General features: G+C 36.9%; 1 protein-coding gene across 1 annotated transcript in view; it reads right to left on the bottom strand.

Moving 5' to 3' along the window:
* The window catches only part of HMCN1 (hemicentin 1), a 470,681-nt gene that overhangs the window by 260,551 nt on the left and 182,316 nt on the right, over positions 1-27,814 (bottom strand). The window contains exons 7-11 of the mRNA XM_044267297.1: positions 15,884-16,004; positions 14,678-14,941; positions 13,045-13,189; positions 9,348-9,469; positions 3,126-3,401 (exon numbers count right to left, since the gene is read on the bottom strand). Coding sequence (XP_044123232.1) covers positions 3,126-3,401; positions 9,348-9,469; positions 13,045-13,189; positions 14,678-14,941; positions 15,884-16,004 — 928 coding nt within the window. The remainder of the gene's footprint in view (positions 1-3,125; positions 3,402-9,347; positions 9,470-13,044; positions 13,190-14,677; positions 14,942-15,883; positions 16,005-27,814) is intronic.

The raw sequence follows: 27,814 nt of genomic DNA, 5'->3' as shown, positions 1-27,814 counted from the left end.
TGGTTATCACTATTAATATGTGTGAGGAGACGGCATCATGGCTTCTTAAAGGTAATATTTTCTTTTTGGAGCAAGTATGAAACAGAGGAACAGAGATACATCTTCCCAGCTTTCATGGGAACATAAAAAAGGTGGGTCATTGATTGAGATTTTCATTCTACTGACCTTAAAATATGAACATTACATATGTGTATTTACATCATATATATATGTATATAAATAAATAAAAACCTTTATATACAATAGCTATAAAATTCCTCCTAAAATTTTTGCCACTATCCACTGCCACTGGGTTTTAGTATTCTTCAGTTTTGTCTTTTTGAGGTCTTTATTGATATTTTACTGTTAGACAGAAGAGGTTGCAGCAGCTACAGTCATGCTATTATTTTAAACTAGAAAATTCTTGCTAATTACATTTTAAAACTACTACCTAAACTTTGTAAAGTATGTATGTTTAACTCTTTAAATTGTTCCGGATAGCAGTAGTTTCCAAACAAACATGTGGAGGTAAAGAAATATAAATGAGGCTATGAATTAAGCTACTGATTCCCATATAAGCAAGAAATTTATTCTTAAAGTATGTATTCAATGCAAGTAATTATTTTACCTTCATGTTTTCTGAAACTGTTTTCTATTTCTACTTTTAAAAACATTTCACTGCATACAAATGAAATTAATTTATAATTTTAGATCCAATGTCAATAGTTGACAAGCATCTTTAATTCTCATAAATTACAGCCCTAGGTAAAGTAGTTTATTTCATCAACTATCCATAGTTTTGCAATGGTATCTTCAATAGTAAAATAATGCATTCAGATGGCTACAATTAGCTAGCGCTCTTATTTTTTTGTTAGACAAGTGTCATTAATAGCAGACTATAGTTTTGTTAGATTTTTAAAATACCATTTTTTGTCACATTCTATCCTTCAAATGTAAGACCAGCTAGGCAGACCATAAAATAACACCTCTAAATAGGTTTATACCACTAGAGATTATACATACTAGCCAGTAATCAGGTAATGTTGTACATCTTTTGTATTTATGTTTTGTGTATTAGATTTATGTTTTGTGTATTAGATCTTTGTTACCTCAGCACTTATTTTAATCACTGGATAATAATGACTATTTTGCCAGAAAGAAGAGTCAAGGGCTTCTTTTAAAGACACACCTTTCTAAATAATAGGGTTCATTCTGCAGAATAGATTCAAATGCTATTTCAGAAAACCTTATCCATGAAACTATCTGAGAGGTCTTTTATAAATGCAGATTCTCAGGCCCAAACACCAGGCCTACGGAATCAGAATCTCTAGACATGAGGTTAGAAATCTGCTTTTTAATAAGTTCCTTGGATGATTCTTTATCCATGAAAGTTTGAGAGTTTGAGAATTACTGCTCTAATTGACTAAATTGAATACGAATGCACTGAAAGTTAACCTGGGGAAACTAGGAAGGCTTTTACAATCCCATTCTAAGGGACTTCAAGTAAAGAATCAAGATCAAATTTCAGAAGTCCATTAGCATTTTATTCTATCTGTAAAAAACGGTCTCAAAGTTCTGGTAACTCAAGTTACCACTTGGATGGACTCTAATTATCTAAGCAGTTTACCATTTGGAAATGCAGTGAGCCATATACAAAAGCAGTGTTTCCCTAGAGGACTCACCAGATCGACCAACAAAAGACACACATTCAGACTGCAGAACATATCTCAACTACCGGTGAGAAAACCAGAATCATTTTGTTAATTCTCATGGTAGTTTCACCTTTCTGCCATTAATAACGATCTCAGGGCTAGCCTTGAGATGTCATTTTGTTAGATAACTTTGTTAAAATATCATCTGAGAGTTAATTCAGGCATGTTATAAAGTTGTTCCTAATACCATAACCAAATAGCCAGACACAATCCTGAAGCAATCAGGATCCCGCATCAAGGATTTGAAATGAAATATTCTGTTGAGACAGCAACTGAATCTTTCAGCTTAAGAGTATAAAACTGCCAAGAGTAACTTATTCATTACATTAAGGCTCTCAGCTGGTCTATAGACATTTAGAAGCCAAATGTGATTCTACTCAAAGAGATACTTCCGAACAGTTCTTGATCTTCATTTAATCCTCCTGGAGAATATATATATTTGTAGCCAGTAAACCACATTGTTAACACACTGTTTTCAGCTACCTAGAGATTTAATCTGAAAGACATAAAGACTGGCTAACCATTAGTTTATTGTCAGTACGCACTTTTGTGTATAAGATAAATAAGATAAAACAACCTTGGTAAAATTTAATAAAATTTCATGAAGATGAGAAAAATCTTAAACTTTAGTAAAAAATTAAAAGTAGGGGGTGCCTGTGTGACTCGGTGGTTTAAGCGTCCCACTCTTGATTTCGGCTCAGGTCGTGATTTCAGGGTGTTTATTATGCCTTCCACTGCACTCCGTGAGATTCTCTCCCCCTCTGGCCCTACCCCCACTCTCTAAAATAAATACACAAAATCTTTAAACAGAAAAAATAAGTAAAAGTAAATTAGTTACACCGGAAATAATACAATAATCAAATCGGGAAGGATTTTTTTTTTAACCAATTATTAAAACAATTAGAATTTTTTTAAAAAATCCACATGACAGACTGAAGAATTTAAAACTATTAAATCATCCAGAGACCATTTCTATTTATAGTCTCAAAATAAAAGTCTCTTAAAAGGACTAGCTGTGTTTATCTTAAAAAGTCACGTATTTCTGGGGTACCTGCATGGCTTTGTGGGTTAAAGCCTCTGCCTTCGGCTCAGGTCATGATCCCAGGGTCCTGGGATCGAGCCCCACATCGGGCTCTCTGCTCAGCAGGGAGCCTGCTTCCTCCTCTCTCTCTGCCTGCCTCTCTGCCTACTTGTGATCTCTGTCTGTCAAATAAATAAATAAAATCTTTAAAAAAAAAGTCACCTATTTCTTAGTGATGTTTTAGTTTCCAGTTTAGCCAGCTTTAGACTATTTAAGATCCATAAGGCCTCCATCATTCAAAACAGTAGTTGTTTGGGTAGAAGTTATCATTCTCAGATAGCCAATTTAAGGGAATCAAGTTCAAAGAAAGAGGAGGAAGACACCATAATTCTGAAGTTACCAGATGCACATACCTTGCACTGTGAGGAAAACGGAAGCGGCTGACGATCCTCCTTCATTGGAAACCACACAGAGATACTCCCCAGCATCGCTGATCTTCACATTCCGTAGCTCCAAGGAGAGGTTAGCCAGGATCCTCATTCTCGCTGGGTCTGCGTGTCGGGCATCCCTGTCATTCCTCTGCCAGGTTAGATTGTAATCCACTGCACTGAGGACGAGACATGTCAGAACTGCTCTTTCTCCAGGAGGGACTGTAACATTATCAGGCACTTGGATGACTGGAGGGGGCTCTGTGTGAAATCAAAACATTCAAATCAAGAGACCTAACAACCATTTTGCTCACGTATAGAAGTGGTTTAAAAATTTAATGAGTACGTATTGAATATCTTATAGGGAAGATGCAGTACAAGAGAATGTATTCATTAATACATATGTCTATGACCTGAAGAAAATTATCATTTAATCAAAAGATTCTTAAAAAGTAGTGCATGTTGTAAAAAAATAAAATAAAATAAATCTAATTTTTATCACATTTGCCAAATACTGTAGTTATCAATGTATGCCTTTAATTGAAGACTTGAATGTTCTCTAATTTAAATTTTAAATTAAATTTTAAAACATCTTACTATAAAAGTGAGCAATAGCACTGGGTACCTATAACCTGACGACACCATGCAAAGAACATGTTTTTAGTTCCTTTAATCCTCAATGTAAAAAGAAAAAAGTAGTGCTTGTTTACATACCAAAGCATACCCGAGTCTAAATTTATAAATTATAGATGTGAAAATCAAAAAGGCATGGCAAAAGGATATGATTAGACTAATTTTGGATTATAGTGTGAAACAAATTTTTGTCTGAGTTTTGAAGAAAGTAGCATTTGTGGATTTTTTAAAATTTAAAACTACTTAGTGTTTTAAAGAAAAAAGGACACAAAGTATGGTAGACAATAGTGTACTAAGCATGACAGCATTAGCTTTAAGGAGAGTTACAGTCTCATTAAGAAGACACAGTACAACAGCAGTGTATGACATATGTTTCCCCAGAGGCATGAGGAATGTCTTGATTTAAGAAGGTCAAGTTAAGGGGCGCCTAGGTGGCTCAGTGGGTTAAGCCTCTGCCTTCAGCTCAGGTCATGATCCCAGGGTCCTGGAATCGAGCCCCGTATCGGGCTTTCTGCTCAGCGGGGGGGCCCGCTTTATCCTCTCTCTCTCTGCCTGCCTCTCTGCCTACTTGTGATCTCTGTCTGTCAAATAAATAAATAAAATCTTAAAAAAAAAAAAAAAGGTCAAGTTAAGAGTTGGCATAGACCTTTAATAAAATTGTACACATAAAGCCATGCACACAAAAGGTATTGAATAATGCATGCACATTTCAGATATGGTTAAAACCCATTTACTAGTTAAATATTTAGCCAACATTCTAGAGAGAATCACATATCACTCTAGTTAGGTTTGAGAATGAATACAAATGCCCCTCTAAAGGACACGCTGCCTGAGTGCTGTAGCAAGCCACTACTCAGCAGTTATACAGTAATAAAAACTGTGCTGAGCTATGCTCCCTGGAAACCCACGGGCCTGTTTTAGTTTAAATAGGAAAGAGTATCTGATATTCAAGATCAAATTTTACTCTCCTTTACTGAAAACTGTTTATAAATGCAGATGTATCAGAAGCCTAGAGAAAACCCGGGAGCCATATGATAAAACCATAGTGGTCATCTCCGAGGGATAGACATGTGTGTATTTTCCATATTTTTCTTTGTATTTATCTTGTTTTCCAAACATTTTTAGAAGAGTAAATGCTATTTTATTTTTTTATAGATGCTATTTTAAATTATTATTTAAAAATAAAATTTTATCATTTTGCTTTGTTTTTAAAATATTTTATGAAAATGGCTAGCGAATCAAGTAGAAAGAGTACATGACAAAGTTAGAAAGTTCTGGAGTCTAGCTGGGCTTGACACAGAAAATATGAGATGCTTTGTTAAATTTAAATTTCAGATAAACAATCAAATAATATTTTAGTATACAGGGGCACCTGGGAGGCTCAGTGGATTAAGCCTCTGCCTTTGGCTCAGGTCATGGTCTCAGGGTCCTGGGATCAAGTCCCGCATCAGGCTCTCTGCTGAGCGGGGAACCTGTTTCTCTCTCTGCCTGCCTCTCTGCCTACTTGTGATCTCTTTCTCTGTCAAATAAATAAATAAAATCTTAAAAAAATATTTTAGTATACATATGTCTCATGAAATTATTTCAGACACACTTATATGAAAATCGAATTTACCTGGGCATTCCAGGTTTTTATTTGCCGAATCTGGCCACTATAGGCTGCCTGGTTCTATCTCTAGGTGTGTATCCTTAGAGAAGTTGATGACTAAATTAGGTTATCTTTTTTTTTTTTTTTAAAGGAGTAGGAATGGGGGGGGTGCGGTGGGCAGGGAGAAAATCCTAAACTGGCTCCACAACCAGCACGGAGCCCAGTGCTGGGCTCAATGCGAGGTTCAATCTCACAACTCTGAGATCATGACGTGAGCCGAAATTGGAAGTAGGATGCCTCACTGACTGAGCTACCCAGGCATGCAATTAAATTAGGCTATCTTAAAGACCCTTTCTAGTGCTAATGCTTTATGATTCTAACATACAAGGTGGCATAGCCACCAAAGACCTGAAAGTGATAGCATATGGTGTGTGTTCACATCCTATCAAGATCTTTCTGAAGGCCACACGATGTTTTGTATGGTTTTCTTTCTTTCTTTTTTTTAAAATTTTTTTTATTTTTTTTATTTTTTTGTTCTGCTGAAGCAAAGTTCTTCAACTTTGGGGGGATTTTTAGAAAATGGGAAATTTCACTGTAGGCCTGTTGGGTATGCTGGGCACATGCCTACATCCCTCTTTTTTTTTTTTTTTTTTTCCCTCTTGAGGACCAAGGCACTCATTTCCCCAGCTGCTATGCTGGTTGGCTACACATAGCTCATAGCCAAGGCCGCTAATCTGCTCAGGGGAAGACGCCCTGTCCACGGTAGCCCACATCTAGGGACCACTTCATGAGGAAGCAAAGGATCAGCTCTCTTGCCTCAATTCAGGGCCATGACAGCTCCAGAATTCCCTGTGGGTCAGCTAAGGTCCTAGTAGTGACTACAAGACAGTTTAACTTCTTCCACTTCTGTTAACTCCCTTACAGGTGTTTCTTCCTGGAAAATTCCCCAATGGCCCTCTTGCATCCATCCCTGGCTCATTGTCTAATCCCTCTTGAGACATAAATCCAAAAAGGTAAAATGCCAACTTTCTAATAACATAACAGGTGGGATTTGAAATAATGACATACAATTTCATTGCTGCATAAATAACTAGAGATAATAAGTATTATACACACGGAAATATTTACACATGCAGGAATAAATTCGGCGAGGTTGGAGGAAATGATGAGGGAGGCCAAGATAACAGAACGCCTGGCCTGGTGCTCGAAGTCAGCCCTTCCTAAGTGAAAGGGTTGGATGACTAGGCTAGATTGAGGCTAGAACAAGAGAACCAGAGATGGAAACTCAAAGCCTCAAAACTGAGAGAAGAATGACAAATATAGCATTAGGTAAAGATTGCTGGAAGAGAGTGCAGGAATCTTCGCACTTCCTATCCTTGTGACCATAATGGGTCACTTGCCTGTTCTGGGCTTCAGTTTCCTTCCCTACAAAATGATGAGGTGGTGTAAGATTGTTTCCAAGTCTTATCCTGTTCTAAAACAATATCCTATAATTATAATTCAAGATTACCTGTCACTGGCATGCCCTTTACAAGTCTTCTTTATTCTTGGTATTTTACTTAAACCCAGAATTATAGTACCCTGTGTGTGTGCATTGGGGGAGGGCCATTGTGTTAAGAAAGAAATTCAGTAAGTTAATGTAACTTTGTAACAGTACCAAACTGAATTACTAAATGTCACTTGAAAAGGATGATTTTTTCATACTTCGGCAACCCTATTCATTTGTTTCTATGTGGTTATAAGCAATAAAAAAAGTTCAATGCTTTTCACACCCATTTTGCTTTTAAAACATTCAATAATCAACATTTCAAATGAACCAAAAATCTTAAACATGTCAACCAGAAGAAAATGCTGGAAAAATTAAGGTAACATATTGGTAGAACTTTAGCTTTTCTTTAAACATTTTTTTTAAAGATTTCATTTATTTATTTGACAGAGACAGAAAGATCACAAGTAGGCAGAGAGACAGGCAGAAAGAGAGAGGGGGAAGCAGGCTCCCTGCTGAACTGAGAGCCTGGTGCAGGGCTTGATCCCAGGACCCTGAGATCATGACCTGTGCCAAAGGCAGAGGCTTAACCCACTGAGCCATCCAGGGGCCCTAGAACTTTAGCTTTTCTTTAAAGTACTCTTGCGTGCCCTTGACTTTACAAATCAGTGTCCACAGTGACACAAGAGCATCACTAACCCACAATGCCTTAATTTCTAACACTCCTTTCCAAAATATAAGATCTAACTATCCTCTGAATTTGCACATGATTCCAGTGAAGTTGGTCAGGTAACTGCTGGGTTGTCAGCCCAGGCTAAGAGAAATTCAGAAGTGAGTGGAGTTTTCAGGTAATGGTGAGCCCCGAAGGAAATGTCTACATTTCAAGTCCAAAGGGGTGCTTTCTTGTTAATTCTGTGGTTACAGTCATTGCCATTACCATCAGTGTTTCCTGCTCCTTCTTTCATAATTGACCAAATGGGACACAAGTCCTGAAAACAGGCTTGGGCACAGTATAATTTCCTAGTGATATACCACTGCCTGGCTGGCACAAATAAAAGTAGAGGGTCATGTGCACAACACGCATATGGAAGTTATTGACACCCCAGAGCCAAATTCTTAATAATCAGTTCACGAATTCGTACTGACACTTCCCAGTTGTTTATGCAAAATGTTTAAATCCACTCACTCAAAACTTCTTTCCCTGTTGACTTTCCCTTAATTAATATCGCTGGAGGAGTGGGGGAAACCTAAGTGCTCAAGTGTTTGTTTTCCCAGAAGCTGAGGAACGTTGACACAATGCCAATGCTTTTCATAATTACTGGAGATGAAAAAAATGAATAGTTTATGATGCATGTCAGCGAAATTGTTTCAGAAGACAAGCTTTATTTTTCTGAGAATAAGAGAATACAAATAAATTTACTCCAAGAAGAACACGCTTGCATGCCTTTGTCTTAAAGTTCAGTTTGGACTTACTGATAACAAACATAAATCCTAGACTTCTAAGCAGCTCTACAATTTTACAGTTTCTTTTGCCTTTAATTGTCTGAAGAAAAGGCACCTCGGTACTAAAAGCAGATACAGACATTGTTATAAAACTCAGAAGCTACATTTAGGTCAGAATAGGGTTACTATTAAACACAGAGCAACACTAACTATAAGGCAGGTAGAAAATTATTCAATTGAAACAAACTTCCCAGTAAATTCTAGGTTTATGGTAAGTGGCTTAAATCCTGATCCTTAAATCCTTAAATCATTGGTTAAACATGATAGTCTTTTTGTATCCTAAGAATTCTGGGAGATTGGAGGAAAAAGTTATTTTCTTCACTAAAATATATTCCACTTTATAAAGCAATGAGTTTGACCCCCCCTTTATTCATCAAAAACATACTATCTAAGAGCAAAATAATCAGCATTTCTTCCACTCTTCTTAATACCAGTATTGTAGCCACTGAGGCCCTATGTTTCTTGAACATGATCACTTTCGTTATCGCCTTCAATTTAATGTCAGAATCCATTCATAAAAAGCATACTGCTTATTATAAATATGGGAGAGGAAAAGGGAAAGTTTTAACCTTTTATTCCCAGAATAGAACACTTCCTTTTTTAAAATTCTATCCCTCCCTTTCTCTAAATTCCCTTAAATTTTAATAAAAATGCTATATGCTCATTTCAAAAAATATTTACTGAAGCCCCTACGTTAATAGTAACAGTACGACAAGAACAACAATAATACCTAAGGTCTGTCAAGTGTTTCCACGTGCCAGGCTCTCTTCTACGTGCTTGACATACACGCTATCATTGATCCTCATAGTTTCTCCATGGGATAGAGACCGTTGCAGATACCCTCACTTTACAGTTTGGGAAACCAAGGCACTGAGTCCTTACGTGACTGGCCCAAGGGAGGTCACGTAATACGCGTGGGGAAGCCAGGATTAGCAAACACCCCATTTCCACAGATGCATTAATATGAGGCGGCTGCCAAGCAATTAGTGATAATTACCTGACACATCAAAAAATGTCTGTGCCCGTCCAGTCCCCGCACTGCTCACAGCGATGCAGTCATATGCGCCTTCGTCAGACAAAGTGACCTTTTCAATCTCCCAGTTCACACTGGCAGAGTCTCTGGGGGTAACAAAATAGAAGCCTTTTGAGTTATGACAAAAACAAGGCAAAGCTGAAAGCAGAAATTCCATTTCTTTAAGTATTCATTCAAAAGAAAGATGTAAAAATAAACGGATTAAACTGCAGAGTTCTTTATTGCTGAAAATGACATACCTTTTAATTAGAACATTATGCTCTCTGAGCAAAAGTCACAGCAAAGGCAATAAGATATGGACTCTGTGCATTTCTTTAAGGAAACATTTTGTGGCTATTTTGAAATATAAGATAATGAGTTAATAGAGAAACACTCCTTAAATCCTCTCTCCTTTCACATTATTTCCAGTTTTGGGTCCTGTTCGGGGTGGGGTTCTTAGCCAAAGCAATTCAGCCACATAATTCCTAAGTTTGAAAGTAGAAAATAGACTTTTTGATTCCAAAAAGATAAGTACTCTTTAACTTTCTTATGTCTAAGCTTCACGTAAGGCTATAGAACTCTCTGGTTCAATCTGCGCATACATCAAGAAAAGACAAAAAAAATCAGTTTTATTATCGAACCTGTCATTTAGGTTAAAAAAAAAAATTCCTTCCCTATAATACTTATCCATTCATTTAATAAACACTATTATTTGACCTTTAACACTCTTCAAAATTTTCTCATTCTCTGGAGGTGTCTTAGTAATAGATAATTAATCCTAATAGATATTTAATACCTAATTAATATATATCAATAGATATTTAATAACTAATTAATAAACATTAGCAAGTATTTATAAGATTCTAGTAATTTACAAAACAGGCATTATATTAAAATATAATTGAAAATCAAAACTATTTTCATAATTTTTTTCTTACATTCATCCATAGCTATTTATAACCTTAAACATTCTGGACACAGGTGAGATGAAAAGCCTACTGCAGAGTCAAGACACCTTCCACTGGAGTCTGAAAGCGTTGTGACATATAATATCAGAGTAATGACTCCAGATCTCTTGCCATCTAGACAAACCATACCTGTCATCAAAAAATCACGAAGAACTTATTGAGGTCTTAATGTGTATTTAGCACATTAGACTTTGTAAGCGAAAGTAAAGTCATAGGTTCCTGTCATCAGAAAAGTGAGAGAATGAGCAAAGCCATTGTTCCATACATTTTAGTAACCAAGAATATTCATTTTACTTAGTTTCTTTTCAGTTGTGTATGCATTAGGTGTCAGTGGTCCTTACTGTCACATTCAGAAGGAACAGGATTATGAGTTGACTCTAAGTCCTAGTGATCATCTAAGCTATATCTTTCGTGCCTAATAGCAGTAAGTTGAGTCCAAGTTTATGATTGTCATTGTCTAGGAGGTACTGGGAAGTTCCAGGAAGGCAGGAGTTTGAAATACATAGAGTCATTCATGTTTTCTCCAATGCCTACTTCACAGGCAAGCATATATTAGGATTCATCAAAAACTTAGACACATGGAAATTTTAGAACAGACAGTAGCAGTTCTTACAGTCCCAAGTCCCTTGTTTTAGAAACAATTAAGTTGAGATTCAGGAAGAAGGATAACTGATTTTGTTCAAAGGCACATAACCAGTGTCAGATTGCTTGAAGAATATTCTTTACAGTGATACTTTCTCTTCTCTTATTTAGGACATATGACATGAAAATAATTCTTTTATCATATTGTCGTCTCAGTTAACATTAAAATTATTTGGCCACAATAAGAAGTTTTGAGGGCATGGCCTTTGGAATAAGGAAAGAACATGTCAAATTCAAATGTGTCCTGTTGCGCATGCCAACTAATTCTCTCTTACATCCTCTAGTGACCATCGCAACTCACATAACAAAGATGAAGTCACATGTCCCAAGCTATTAGGAAATCTAGGGCAGGGACATGTGAGTGAATCAGGGTTAGAGTATCAATCCATCAGCACCAGGCCAAATTCTGTCTTTAGCCTTTCACAACCAAAGAGCTTAATATATGTCAGCAAGACATGTCACATCTCCGGGCCACAGAGCTGGAAAAATGAGAGAAAGAATTCTTGTGGCTTACCTCCCAGGAATTGTGTGGAATTAATGAATTAATGTTTACAAAGGATCTCAAGTGTCTTTGAAATACGTTACTATTTAAACTTGAAGCAGAATGATTTTATTTCATCAGGAAGTTATGCAGCTTCAACATTTGATACCCTGGTCAGTTATCCTGCTGATTATTAAACACGGAGCTAAGGCAAATCATCAAGTTGTACAGTATAAAAAAAAGTAGCAGAAAATAATACAGTTCAGTCATTAAATAGTAGAATTTTTTTCCAAAGTTAGGTTAATAGATTAAATGGGTTAATACTGTCAAATATTTATCATCTTATAGAAGTTATATATATATATAAGTATTGAATTAACAGCATAGAAGTTCTGTAAAATAATTCCTTGAGTTTTTACCAACATGTAGTTTGTTTCATTAGTAAGTTAAAAAAAAAAGAAACATTTTCCAGAAATCATCTGCCAGTTTTCAAGGTCTACTTAATTTTATCATAGATTATACTTATCTAAAAACAATGAACCATCTTCACAAGGAAAGTCAGTGCCTTCTTGCCCACCTCCTCTGACTGCTAAATGCAGTAGCCACTCATACTGCCACTATCCCTGTTGCCCCCAACAAATTCCCCTCCCCTGACCTTCTCCCCACCCCTACCCTCCAGCCATGGTGGCTTCCTTCCCATCTTTCTTTCCCACATGCCAGTTAGGTTCAGCCTTTGTGCATCTGTACTTACTGTTCCTAGTATGCAAATGCTTTTCCCTAGATATCCACATGACCATCTCTCACCATGTTTAGGTCTATGCTGAAATGTCCCTTATCCTGAATTTTCAGATTGCAACTAAGCCAAAAACACATGCCCCCCATCTACCAACATTAATCTCATCCCAATCAATCTGCTCTACATTTTGCCACAGTACTTAATTGGATTCACTTACCATAACACTTTAAATTGTGTTCAGAGCTTGTTTGCCCTAAGGACAACAAAGCTTAAACTTTTCTCTTTTGCAAGGACTCTTCCAAAATGTGGTTCGTAACCTTGTGTTCATAATTTTGTATTCTTCATCTTAACAAGAGACCCTTAAAGGGCACCTGGGCGGCTCAAATTAGTTAAGTGTCTGCCTCTGACTCAGGACATGATCTCAGGGTCCTATGATCAATCCTGCATTGGGTCCCTGCTCAGTGGAGAGTTTGCTTCTCCCTCCCCCTCTGCCTGTTGCTCCCCCCCTGCTTATAGTCTCTGTCAAATAAATAAAATCTTAAAAAAAAAAAAAGAACAAGCGACCCTCAAGTTATATAAAATTCACACTCTTTAAAACCTGAATCAACCCTTGCATGGATTCTAGCACTTATTAAATTAACATATTATATTATATTATATTATTTTCTATCTTTCTCCATTACAATATAAGCTTCATGAGGGCACAGACTTGGGTCTGTTTTGTTCACTGCTATATTCCAAGATGAGGGAACAAATGAGTGGGAATTTCCAATGAGAAAGCACATTAAAATGTGTATCAATTTGTATTTAGATGTTTAAAGCTGTCTATAATTGCTAATAAAAACATGCACGCACTTTAAATACTGGTCTACTCCAAGCGTAACTCCATTTCTGACAAAGCTCAGGGTAAACGGTAAAAGACTCTCAACAGAGCAGGGAATTCGGCCTGGCTGCAGGTAGTATCCTGGGGTTTTCTTGGGCATTGTAACTCTGGGCGCATCTGGGAAGAAAAGAACACGGGCAACAAGATCACAATGATATTGTGTACTTCCTGTTAATCCATTCAAAAGCTTCATACTTCAATCATTCCAGTAAATCCTCTGCATTCCAATTACTCTAAATGACTAAAGCCCACTTTAATAATCTTTCTTTGTTCAAACCTTATTAATTTTTGGATATCTCCATGGACCCCTTACTAAAGTATTCATTAAATCTAAGTCTCCATTTATTTTTAAAACACATTATTTTTTGGGCCACCAAGCTAGAGAAAAAAAAGAAAAAAGCTACCAAATTAGTTACCATACTTCATTATCTGTAGAACCTGTTTTTATTTCAAAAATGTAAATATATGAAAAGAACCCACATGCCTTAGAATTGAATGCAAAGGGTAGTTTTTGTCCCAAAATAATGGGAAAAGCTGATTTTTAAGAATCCAATAGAGGGGCACCTGGGTGGCTCAGTGGGTTAAGCCTCTGCGTTCAGCTCAGGTCGTGATCTCGGGGTCCCGGGATCGAGCCCCACATCAGGCTCTCTGCTCAGCAGGGAGCCTGCTTCCCCCCCCTCTCTCTCTGCTTGCCTCTCTGCCTATTTGTGATCTCTGTCTGTCAAATAAATAAATAAAATCTTAAAAAAAAAAAAGAATCCAATAGATTTTGCAGTATTCAGTTTAGGGGTGAAGACAACTAACTTTGAATAGTGTATATGAGGAAATACTGACAGTTCTATTCTCACTTTGACAATGATTAAAGAACAGCTACACAGTGTTTCTGAATTTCCCAAAATTACAAACTTATGAATAAATGATAAACTGCTGTCCCTCAATCCAATACTACAATATTAATAACAATACAGATTTGTCTATCCACAGTTCTAGCTACAGTTCTAAATTTTGATCAGAGTTGCCATTAGCCTAGAGAAATAGCACAAATATAAAAATAGAAATGTTATCTCATGTCTCTAAATAATCCCTAATCTGGGATCTTATCTCTATATAATAACAAGTATATGAGTAACCTGGTTCACCAATTAACTAACTGCCAACTTAGTACGTAAAGACAGAATCATCACCAGATGTTTACAAAGAAAGAATTATTGTTCACGAAGTAGGTTTCTGACAATCAATATAAACATTTAACCCATTTGGCCAATTTAGGTAGCTTGACCAAACATTACACATGTGTGCCAGACTTTTTTTTTTTTTTTTTGAGGTGAGGGGAGTAAGAGCACCAGAATTTCCCAGTTTCCATTCTCACACGGAGTGAAGCAATCAGAATTTTCAGATCTGCAATCAGTAAAATATAACATGCAAATTTGGATGTGCTTTTTATGATTAAGAAAAATTCTGCTACCTAAATGTAGATGCCCATCAATTTGATAATCCAGTAATAATGTGAAGATATTATTTTTTTACATTAGAGTTCATCCTTTTAGGACCACATCACTCCCTGAAACTATCAATACTCCAGTGTTCAGTAACATGGTGTCTCACCTGGGATGATACTAGAGAAGGAAACACTTGATACCCTCTGGAAAAGATAATCATCCTTATCATAGCCTGTTACTTTGAGAAAGAAAGCTTCATTCGGTGGTATAAAGTCAGAAATATTCCACACGCCATAAGGTTTTCGGTCTGGGTAGTATTTAACAGGAATAGTCTTAAGAGAACTGCCTGAGGTACTCAGAAGTTCAAGACGATCTACTCTGGCTGGGATGGAAATTCCAGAAGTATTCAGCAGCACATAGGTAGGTATTCCTACAGGAGAAAGGTTTTGTTATTATTTATAAGTAACATTCAATGGAGGTTATATATCAAATAAATTCTTGCATTATAATAACAGATAAGTATCACGAGTACTACAAACTCTCCTATAAATTGTGGCTTAATTATAGAATCTTTTTTACATAAATAGTGTATATTTACAGAAACTTTAGAAATCCTAATAATTATTTTTATCTATTTTAGCAATATTTATACATGGAAAAATTAGAATTGTGAATACTGTGTTACATGATGTTTAATAACATGAATATTTAATTTTTAAAGACTCATTCTTTGTATCTCTCTAGTAACTACAGCCATAAAATAAATAAACAATAAAAAAGGAAATTTGAAGAGTCACAGTAGGATTAAGCATTTTTTAGCTATAAAACTAAATGAATAGATCCTGCATGAATAAAAAAAGAAGAACAAGGTTTAAGAAGCAGCAGGAGTTTTATCTTTGAATGCTGCAAAGATAAAATTCAATATCTTTTAATTTTTTAGCTATGTAGACACATAAAATCCACATTTTTACCTTAACAACACAGTAATTTATACATGTCAGTAAAAAGTCTCAAGACCTAGGTCAGTAGTTTTAAAGGTTCAGAAAGTTTAGGAATCCACTGCAGTGCTTGTTACAATGCGTATTCCTGTGTCCAACCTAATTCAGTTCTAATTTAGGAGAGCTGGCGTGGGTCCCGGGAATCTTCATTTTTAACAAGCTCTCTGAGTAATTTCAGTATCACTGGTCTTGGGACTAGACTTTGAGAAAAAAAAAAAAAAGACTATGCCAAGAATACAATTATGTTTAAAGTACAAATGCTATATTTCCCAATTTTGTTAAATACAACAGAATTATAAAATCACAGAGAGTTGGAGAAATATTTTGCGCTTGGATATCTACCATGTCGATTTTGGTAGTATGTACATACAAACCTTGCACTGGTCTGCTGACTGTCTTTTTGAAGTCCAGCGTGGGCTTTCTCGAAAAACCAGCTCGGAAATCAATAGTACTAAGTCCAGTGATGCGAACAGAGTGCCTTCCACTGCTCGAAGTCTGAAAAATGTTGAAAGACAAATCCCATCAGTTGATCCAGGTTACCAGTCACAATAAACACTAACCAGGATGGGAATCTATAGAGTATTTAATTAGGAAGGATGTCCAATAACTGAAGCTCTGATCTGGGTGTTCTAAACTTAACTAGGATTCTACACCTTAAATGCAAGTTTTATAATACATATCCCAGAGGACTGCCCTAAAATAAAATTCAGTAATACACTGCAAGCCAATGTTAAAAGATAGAGGTGTTCAGTCACCAGTGAATAGCCCTGAAGTTAATCTGTAAAAGCTCCATGAGGATACAAATCTTTGTTTTGTTCACTCTGGTTTACATGGTAGATGTTTAGCAATATCGATGAAATGAATGAATGACTAACTCTTCTCCCCTTACTATCCAGGTTTGATTCTGGAAAATATTCCCTTTTCATTTGCCTCTGGGAAGATACAGCCAGGGCAAGCACTCTTGACCACTCTCCAGATTTGAGCCAACCAGCATCCCCAGCTCAGTCAGCAGTGTTCCTAACAAGGCACTAGGTGCTGGAGACACAAATGTGAGTACAACATGGTCCCTATCCTCTAAGAGCTCATGGCTTGTGAAGAAGACAGATGGAGAAATAGAAATCTTTAATATGATACAGTATTAGAAATACATAAAAGGAACAGATTAGACTATAGTTTGGCTCAAACCTAAAGAGGATGATGGCTGGTACAGGAATTCAGTAATGTGTCAGGATATAAAATCAATACACAGAAATCTGTTGCATTTCTTTATACCAAGAACAAGACAGAAGAAAGAGAAATTAAGGAGTCAATCCCATTTAAAATTGCACCCCAAACCACAAAATACCTAGGAATAAACCTAACCAAAGAGGCAAAGCATCTATACTCAGAAAACTATAAGGTACTCATGAAAGAAAATGAGGAAGACACAAAGAAATGGAAAAATGTTCCATGCTCATGGATTGGAAGAACAAATATTGTGAAAATGTCTATGATATCCAAAGCATCTACACATTTAATGCAATCCCTATCAAAATCCCATCCATTTTTTTCCAAAGAAATGGAACAAATAATCCTAAAATTTATATGGAATCAGAAAAGACCTCGAATAGCCAAAGAAATATTGAAAAAGAAAGCCAAAGTTGGTGGCATCACAATCCGGATTTCAAGCTCTATTACAAAGCTGTCATCATCAAGACAGTATGGTACTGGCACAAGAACAGACACATAGATCAATGAAACAGAATAGAGAGCCCAGGAATAGACCCTCAACTCTCTGATCAACTAATCTTCAACAAAGCAGGAAGGAGTGTCCAATGGAAAAAAGACAGCCTCTTCAATAAATGGTGTTGGGAAAATTGGACAGCCACATGCATAAAAATGAAATTGGACCATTTCCTTACACCACACATGAAAATAGACTCAAAATGGATGAAGGGCCTCAATGTGAGAAAGGAATCCATCAAAATCCTTGAGGAGAACACAGGCAACAACCTTTTTGACCTCAGTCGAAGCAACTTCTTCCTAGAAACATCACCAAAGGCAAGGGAAGCAAGGACAAAAATGAACTATTGGGACTTCATCAAGATCAAAAGCTTTTGCACAGCAAAGGAAACAGTTAACAAAACCAAAAGACAACTGATATTTGCAAACAACATATCAGATAAAGGGCTAGTATCCAAAATCTATAAAGAGCTTAGCAAACTCAACACCCAAAGAACAAATAATCCAATCAAGAAATGGACAGAGGACACGAACAGACATTTCTGCAAAGAAGACATCCAGATGGCCAGATGACACATGAAAAAGTGCTCCATATCACTCGGCAACAGGTAAATACAAAAACCACAATGAGGGGCACCTGGGTGGCTCAGTGGGTTAAGCCGCTGCCTTCGGCTCAGGTCATGATCTCAGGGTCCTGGGATCGAGTCCCGCATCAGGCTCTCTGCTCAGCAGGGAGCCTGCTTCCTCCTCTCTCTCTCTCTCTGCCTGCCTCTCTGCCTACTTGTGATCTCTCTGTCAAATAAATAAATAAAATCTTTAAAAAAAAAAAAAAAAACCACAATGAGATACCACCTCACACCAGTCAGAATGGCTAAAATTTACAGGTCAGGAAATGACAGATGCTGGCGAGGATGTGGAGAAAGGGGAACCAACCTACACTGTTGGTGGGAATGCAAGCTGGTGCAACCACTCTGGAAAACAGCATGGAGGTTCCTCAAAAAGTTGAAAATAGAGCTACCTTATGCCCCAGCAATTGCACTACTGGGTATTTACCCTAAAGATACAAACGTAGTGATCCGAAGGGGCACATGCACCCGAATGTTTACAGCAGCAATGTCTACAATAACCAAACTATGGAAAGAACCTAGCTGTCCATCAACAGATGAATGGATAAAGAATATTTGGCATATATATATACAATGGAATACTATGCAGCCATCAAAAGAAATGAAATCTTGCCATTTGTGACAACGTGGATAGAACTAGAGGGTATTATGCTGAGTGAAATAAATCAATTGGAGAAAGGCAACTATCATATGATCTCCCTGATATGAGGAAGTGGAGATGCAACATAGGGGGGTTGTGGGGTAGGAAAAGAATAAATGAAACAAGAAGGGATCGGGAGGGAGACAAACCATAAGAGACTCTTAATCTCACAAAACAAACTGAGGGTGACTGGGGGGAGGGGTGTAGGGAGAGGGTGGTGGGGTTATGGACACTGGGGAGGGTATGTGATATGGTGAGTGCTGTGAAGTGTGTAAACCTGGCAATTCACAGACTCATACCCCTGGGGCTAATAATACATTACATGTTTATAAAAAAAATTTAAAAATTTTAAAAAAGAGGATGATGGCTGAACTAAATATTGAGTGATAACTGAGCACTGAAGTGACTCCCATGTGTAAAAATCATATGTAATTTGGATGAGAACCACAGGATAAACATTAATGTTTATAGGGTACTTCCTGTATGTCCAGACTCTTTAAATACATTTATTTATTTATTTTTCATCACAATCTTATCTGATATATATCGTCATTATCATCATCACACAGATAAGAAGGTGGGGCACTGGGACTTTAAGTAGTTTCCCAAGTTCACAAGGCATTCTAACTATAGAGGTGGGGTTTTAATAGAAAGGTCAGGTTCCAGGGTCTTCCCCACAGTGCTGCATTGTCTTCCAAGGGCAAGATAAGTCAGAGTTAGCCTCCATCTCAGTATCTTTCAACCTACGATCTGAGGAACACCTATCTATAGCTACACAAAATCACTCAGGTTATTTTTTGAAAATGCAGACTTCTGGGCTCCAGTCCAGATTTACTGGATCAGAAACTTTGGTGAGTGGAGCCTAGGAATCTACATTTCAAAAACCCACTCAACATTTATGAATAAGAGTTCACCATTATTTTTTTTACATTGATTATCAAGATTCTCAAGATAAAATGACCACATGATAGTAGCATTGATAGAATGTACTAGAAATATATGTGCCTATATTATACATAACCATACATAAAATTTTAATCTGGTGAGCAGCTAGATTAAGCCCACACCATGATTAAAAACATGCCATCCCCAGGGTTCTGCAAACTACAAAGCCTTCCTGAAATCACTGTGGTTCCTTGTTATTTAGCAACAAGGAGAGGAAAGATGAGGAGATATGTCCCTTTTGCTATCATATTTTTTTGTCATTGAGCAAAACCTGCAAAAACCCCAAAAGAAAAAAAAAAGTGAAAGAAAAGAAAAAACCTACATCTCCATAAAAACAGGTTTGTTGTAGTCTCAGTATAAAGGATGCTGCTAATGACTACAGCTCACTTTCCTAAGGGTTAAAAAGACTGTATGTTTAAGTGTGGGGGTCTCAGTACCACCACTTATTCTATTATCTCTAAAGGAAAATGTGTCATGAATTCCATATAATAAAGCAAAAATATGTATCTCTATATTATATCTCTATATTATATATATATATATCCATACATCTAATTTATATCTAAGTGAGAAAATTAGAAATTACCCATGCTTAAAAATACGGCATCTTCCATTACTAAACAATACATTAAAAATAAAGCAGAGTTGATGAATAGGGAGCCTCCTTATAACCACTGTAGACTTAGTGTAAAATAAATTAATTTTCATCCTTAAAATACACTATTTAACAAAGTATGCTGAAATAAGAATGTGGGTTTCCTATTCTCTGAACAATGACAAAAATATGAAGGATAATAAGTTAACAAAATATTTTAACTTCATGTTTCTATATTATACGATAAACAGTAGGAATATCTGCATAGAATTTAAAAGGCTTTATAAATAAAAGATACTTTCAAATAAGTCAGTTTTCATGCAAAATTATATCCAACTGGGAGCAAAGGACATCACAAATAAATCAAAATTATGGTTTAAAAATAATAAAAGGAAGAGATTTGAACTAAGTTTAAAAAGACCTCTGGCACTCGTGTATGCATTTATAATTCTCTAATCATTCTCTTAAAATAATTACAATAATATTTGATAATATTGTGGGAACACAAACATCACATTAAAATGTCTTTATAAGAAAGTGCCATAGGAGCACCTGGGTGGCTCAGTCAGTTAAGCAGCTGACTCTTGACTTCAGCTCAGGGTCTTGGGATCAGCGCCACGTGGGACTCTGCACTGAGTGTGGAGTCTGCTTCTTTCCCTTTCCCTCTGCCTCTGCCCCTTCCCCCAACTCATGTGTTCTCTTTCCCTAAAATAAATAAACATATCTTAAGAAAAATGTACCATAGTTTACTTGATAATTTTAGTCTGTTTTCTTAAGATAAACTATTATTTTAGTCTGTTTCTTAGCTGAGCTCCCTTTTTCAAATATTAGTGTTAATAAGAACAAAAGGTCCTTGGGGCACCTGGGTGGCTCAGTGGGTTAAGCCTCTGCCTTCAGCTCAGGTCATGATCTCAGGGTCCTGGGATCGAGTCCCGCGTTGGGCTCTCTGCTCAGCGGGGAGACTGCTTCCCCCTCTCTCTGTGCCTGCCTCTCTGCCTACCTGTGATCTCTCTCTCTCTGTCAAATAAATCTTCAAAAAAAAAAAAAAAAAGAAGAACAAAAGGTCCTATGTATGATGATGATAAGATGAACCAGGAAAAGGACAACGAGAAAGAAAGAAATACTAACATGTAAAAAATGCGTACTGTAAAACAGTATAAATAATCACTTTTGGTCTTTACAAAAACCCTGTACAGGAGTATGTTATCCTAATTTCACAGATCAGAGGTACTAAGTAATTTGCTCAAAGTCATAAATACAGCAGGGGGCAGAGATGTGATATGAACTCAGTGAGGCTCCAGAAACCAACATTTATAGGCACCCCATGCATTTCTCATGTCTATCTTAATGGATTTGATTATGCTGGTTTTAGAGATTACACTAAAATAGTATTGTGAAACTTCCAAGACAATTCAGAGGAGAGAAGCGGAGGCATATGAGAGAAAAGAAGGAAGGGGGCATGGAAAAAGCAGAAGAGGACAAGGTGCTTCAAGACAGAACACCAAACCTACATACAGTTAAACCTGCTAAATTCACAAAAGTCTTGTTATTAATGGATTTCCTGTGATATTTTTTAATGAGGCTGAACTTTGCCCTGCATCAAAGTACAGAAGTTATAATGAACATACACATAATCAGGAGATAAGAAAGCTTTCAGGAAACTCCAGAAATATTGGGAGAAGACTCTGGATTCTCACATGTTATGGACACAAGAGGATTGGAGGAACAATAATCATATGAAGGTCTTGGAGCAACAAAGAATATTCAGCTAATTCTGTAACTGAGTCTGGGAGGCAGTCCAGCTGCATATTCTTTCTTTTTTTCCCCCCTCCAAATTATTTTAGCTATTTTAGTGTCATTTTTCTTTATGTATAATAAAATTAGTAAGACTACAATTACTGATCTAATATTTTTCTATTTGGTCTTTAAATCATGTAGATTTATATCATGTGAGTTATTTGAATTTGACTTCAAAAAGCATCTATCACCACAGAATATCTTGAAGTATCATTTCTGCACAGAACCACCCTAACCTCATTGTTTCTGCAGTTAAGAAGAAGGAAATCTAGGGGCGCCTGGGTTGCTCAGTGGGTTAAGCCTCTGTCTTCAGCTCAGGTCATGATCTCAAAAGTCCTGGGGTCAAGCCCCACATTGGCTTCCCTGCTCAGGAGGGAGCCTGCTTCCCCCCTCTCTCTGCCTGCCTACTTGTGATTTCTCTCTCTCTCTCTCTCTCTTTCTCTCTCTCTCTCTCTGCCAAATAAATAAATAAGATCTTTTAAAAAAAGAAGAAGAAGAGGGAAATCTAGAAACAGCATGATAGCTCCAACCTTAACAGGAACATTTCTAGACACTAGACACCAAACAGGATTTGTATGGGCTAGAACCTCTGAGTGTCTTTCATATAGTTTTTCATACAGAGGGTTTTTCTGAGAGTATTTCATAAGGCATATTTACTCATAAAATTTTTAAGTTCATAAAGACCTATTATGAACTTTATTCTGAATTAAAGTGAATTCTCTCTGAATTCAAAGTCATGAATTCAAAATTACTCTGAATTCATTAATGCTCTAAATTGTAAATGTCATGTTTGTTAAGTCATGGAAGGGTCTGAGTCAGGAATACACAGGCTGCTTGCAGGGTGAGCAGAGAGCAGAGGCAAAGATAAAATTACATTTGTTATTTACTGGCATCCTAAAGGTGGTCAACAGGTAGCCTTGATCCACAAAGGAGTAAGAGAAAAGAAGGAGCAGAGTAGACCAGAGTCTAGGTTTCTGGACTGGAGTCTGTGAGCAGTTAAAAAGGACAGAGTGAAGTACCGTAAACAAGCACCATGGAGAGCTCCAGGAAACATTAGTTACTCTTCTGCTGTCTTCCTAGTCAGCTCTATTGCACATGGATCTACTTCTTAGTTTAAGCATAAAGGCCTATTAAGTACCTCTCTATACTGAAAGTCCATTAAGGCAGTAACTATATCATATTCATCATCTATGAAATATTACTCAATAGGTACTTAATAAGTGTAGGTTTAACAAATGATATTAAAGCCATCTAAATGCCTAATGTTTCCTTAGATTCCTTAAGTACTAGTGAATGCCAGATTCATCAAGAATCTTGAATTTTTCTAGGAGCATTGTGTTAAGTATGTTCGCACATTATTTCATGTAATCCTACTGCATCCAAAGATGACTTTATAGCACCACAAAGAAATTGAGGGTTGCAGAAAGGGAGATGGATGGGGGCATGGGGTAACTGGGTATGGGCATTAAGGAGGGCCCATGATGTGATAAGCACTGGGTATTATACACAGCCAATGAATCATTGAACATTACATCAAAAACTGTATATTTGCTAATTGAATTTAAAGGTTTTTAAAAAAAGACGGAGAAAATAAACTGATGTTCAAATAAATGATAACTTGCCTAGGTTTAGATAGCAAGTTCAATGGCAACCATTCCAAGTTCAGTGTTCTTTCCATAGGACCTAAGTCTATGCACAGCATTTTAGGACAATAATCTCTGGGCTGATCTGGACACTATGGGTAGCAGACAATAATACCCTTCACCTATTCATTTACCATTGTTACATTTCTTTTTTTTTTTTTAAGATTTTATTTATTTATTTGACAGACAGAGATCACAGGTAGGCAGAGAAGCAGGCAGAGAGACAGGAGGAAGCAGGCTCACTGCTGAGCAGAGAGCCGGATGCGGGGCTCGGTCCAGGACCCTGGGATCATGACCTGAGCTGAAGGCAGAGGCTTAACCCACTGAGCCACCCAGGCGCCCCTACCATTGTTACATTTCTAAATATGCTTTCCCTTAGGACAAATTAGTGGTGTATTAGTAAACTGCTTTCTGAGGCGGGGAGAAGCCTTAATTGTTGGCATTTGCTGGTGTAAATAATATCACCAAGGCTGATTTCAAGTTTCCCACATGACATTACTGAATACAGAGGTAGGAATAAAAAGTGTGTAATTTCCTCTATGGGCCATTACAAGCTAGATCCAGTATATCGCTAGGCCATGAAAATAGGTTGTAAAGTATGTCTACCATTCACAGAGATGTCTGTGTCATCCCAGAAGTGACACAACTCCCTTTTTCTAAAAATTCAATGCACATCCTCCAGTCTTTTCCCTCATTATAATAACTGAAGAGGCCGAATGTTCTAAATTATTGTGGAGCCTCCATCAGCTTGGATTCCCGAGCGACTGTGTAAAGTAGAACATCTTGTCAACACCCAAAGGGCATGTAACATTAGTAAGGAATTAACTGTCTTGTATTAAGCCAGTGAGAATTCCTCCTACTACTAAATGTGAAACCTGTCCTATTATAAGTTGAATTAAAATCTGATTGATAGAGCTGGCTTTGCTTTTTCTTTCCTAAAGAGTTTCAATATTTTATTTAAAAAAAAAAAAGCCCAAAGTAGGGGGGGAAGTCACATATAATTTGCATTAATGAAAGTATAAAAATAATTTTCAATTTACACATATTCAAGAGTATAAGAAAAACTAATTATACCATTAATATATTAGTAAGTAGGTATTATTTTCCCCATTTTTCTCAGACTCATGAAATAAGCTAATTTTATTAAGGTCAAAAAGATATTAAGTAATGGATCTTAAATTTAAAAAGATGCCCTATGATCCTGCAGTTGCACTACTGGGTATTTACCCCAAACATACTGATGTAGTGTAAAGAAGGGCCATCTGTTCATAGCAGCAATGGCCACAGTCGCCAAACTGTGGAAAGAACCAAGATGCCCCTCAATGGACGAATGGATAAAGAAGATATGGTCCATATATACAATGGAGTATTATGCCTTCATCAGAAAGGATGAATACCCAACTTTTGTATCAACATGGATGGGAGTAGAAGAGATTATGCTGAGTGAAATCAGTCAAGCAGAGAAAGTCAAGTATCATACGGTTTCATTTATTTGTGGAGCATAAGGAATAACACGGAGGACATTGGGAGGAGAGGAGAAGTGAGTTGGGGGAAATCGGAGGGGGAGACGACCCATGAGAGACTGTGGACTCTGAGAAACAAACTGAAGGTTTTGGAGGGGAGGGATCGGGGGTTGGGTGAGCCTGGTGGTGGGTATTAAGGAGGGCACGTATTGCATGGAGCACTGGGTGTGGTACATTAACAATGAATTCTGGAACACTGAAAAAGAAATAAAATAAAATAATAAAACAAGATGCCCAACTCTTTTCAAGGTATTTGTTCCTGAAAGGCATACTGTTCTTCAGAAATTAAAGAAATATTGTGGTTTCAAATATTTACTGAGAACCTACTATGGACTAAGTATCATGCCAGCCACAAAACATAATAATGTTAGCTAGATTTAAATACCATCATTTTATTAAGCATTGTATTTTTAAAGAAATGTGATACAGGGAGAGAAATGTACCCAAAGCACAGAATAAATTCTATTTCAATATATACATATAGATAAACATATGCATTTATATATAACACAAGTGTATAGATTTCTTTTTTAAAGGAAACATTCCATTTGGTTGATAACCTGATATCAGCACACTAAAATAACTGGGAAATTTTCCAGGAAAAATCCACTATAAAGCATTCCATTGACCCAAAACATCTGAATTAAGGATGTACCTAATCCCTTTAAATAACACACCTGGTATAGTCTTCATGCTTATTTAAGAGTCACCAGGTGAGAATAATTGGAGGCGAGCATAATAATCTTTTTGTGTGGTCCATTGTAGACTTGAATTTTTTAAATTATGATTCCTAAACAAGTTTATGCCACTTGAGTATGATTTCTAAAATATTCTTATCTTTAGAAAATCCATTAGTAGTCTCTGGCAACCAGCATAGCCATCTGAAACCAGAATATTTTCTATTAGTCTCAGAATCCCAATATGATCATGTGGTTGCATACACATCTTTCTCTACGTGGAAGGTTATCTAAGGACAATTTATCCAAATTTACTTAACAGAAATGTGACCCAGGGGATGTGTTAGATTCCATGATCACACTGATAATCCTTGACTAATAGAAGCAGTTTGTGCCATGTAAAAACCCAAGGGTGCTGACAATTATTTGATGTCTTTGTAGGAAGTGTCCCTGAAGGAATAGACGACAAAATTTGGCCCGAGAGTTTCTGTGGTTATATTCAAATATTCTATATATAGATACAGCTCCCTGAATGGAAAATCTGTATTGCTCAGAAATAATATCCAGGATTTGGAGATTCCCTACAATGGAAATTTAGGGACATAAGATGACTTTCCCTTTTGTTTTTAATAAAACTTTACCTTCTCCTAACTTTCCTTTTTTTTTCCCAATTTATTTATTTTCAGAAAAACAGTATTCATTATTTTTTCACCACACCCAGTGCTCCATGCAAGCTGTGCCCTCTATAATACCCACCACCTGGTACCCCAACCTCCCACACCCCGCCACTTCAAACCCCTCAGATTGTTTTTCAGAGTCCATAGTCTCTCATGGTTCATCTCCCCTTCCAATTGACCCAAAAGCACATACCCTCCCCAATGTCCATACTAACTTTCCTTTTTTTAACAGGTTTTCACCAGCATCAGAGGTGTCTGCATCAGACACCCGAGTCATTTATACGACCTATATGGAGGAGTTGAGTCATTGTCTCTGTTTGGTAAGAGTGCCCTAATAAGTCACAGAAACGTAATCACCAAGGTTTTAAAGGAAAACTACAGAAGAAAAGAAACTACCACTGTCATAGCATTTTATTTTATTTTTGATTTATTATTTTTCATTTTTTTAATTATATTAAATCACGGACAAATTAAGGTGTTCCGTACCAGCACATCAACTAGAGGCTAAAATCAACTCCTCAGCCTGCTTTCTTGGATATCATTAGAATAAATGCGTTAGATTTTATTCGTGAATATTTATTCAGTTCCTTCCCAGGCATTGTGGCATACGCCAGTGATAAAATGTGGTCTAGAGTAAAATAGAAAGAGAAAATCTGTAACAGAAATCATGGAGCGGGGGTATAGCTCAGGGGTAGAGCATTTGACTGCAGAAATCATGGGGTTCTTGGGTGACTCAGTCAGTTAAGTGGTGATTTCCTCTCAAGTCATGATCTCATGAGCCATGGAGCTGAGCACCTCCCTGGGCTCCTTGTTCAGTACACAGTCTGCTTGAGTACACAGTCTCCCTCTGCCCCTCCCCCTGCTGGTGCTCTCTCTTGTTCTCTGTCTCTAGTCTCTCGAATAAATAAATCAATAAATCTTTAAAAAAATATTTAAGGGGAAAAATCATCAAAGAGGGAGGTGCATAAAAATTGCAGTAGAAAGCCAGAGGGAAAAGGAGAACCTTTCAGATGGAAAAAGTCAGAAAAGGCTTGATAAAAGTGTTGTCACTTGCCGTGGAAGTTGTAAGTCAGACGGAAAGCAAGGGCATTCTAGGAAAAGGAGCAACGTAAGAGAAATCATGGGGCAAGAGAATGTGGTAGGAGATGGGGTGAGGGACAGTATAAAGCTATATTTGACTAGAGCATAAAGGCAAGTGATGGACAGGAGCTAGCAGGATTGGTTGAGGCTCGTTGGTTGCCTTTGAATACCATGCTAAGGTCAAATAATAGACTGATTGTTCTCCGTACTTGGGATTAAAAACTGCTTTGTGAAATAATCAAAAAGCCATTATTAATTCTACTAATAGAGCAGACATTTTCCAGATAGCAGAGTGCATGGGAGATAACACCAGGGATATACTATCTAATCTCAGACCTTTCTCTTCTGGAGAAAGTGCACATGTAAAACATTATCACTCA

This window comes from Neovison vison, chromosome 10 (genome assembly GCF_020171115.1).
Source record: "Neovison vison isolate M4711 chromosome 10, ASM_NN_V1, whole genome shotgun sequence".
NCBI classification, from domain to species: Eukaryota; Metazoa; Chordata; class Mammalia; order Carnivora; family Mustelidae; genus Neogale; species Neogale vison.
This window is presented reverse-complemented; position numbering and strand designations above follow the sequence as displayed.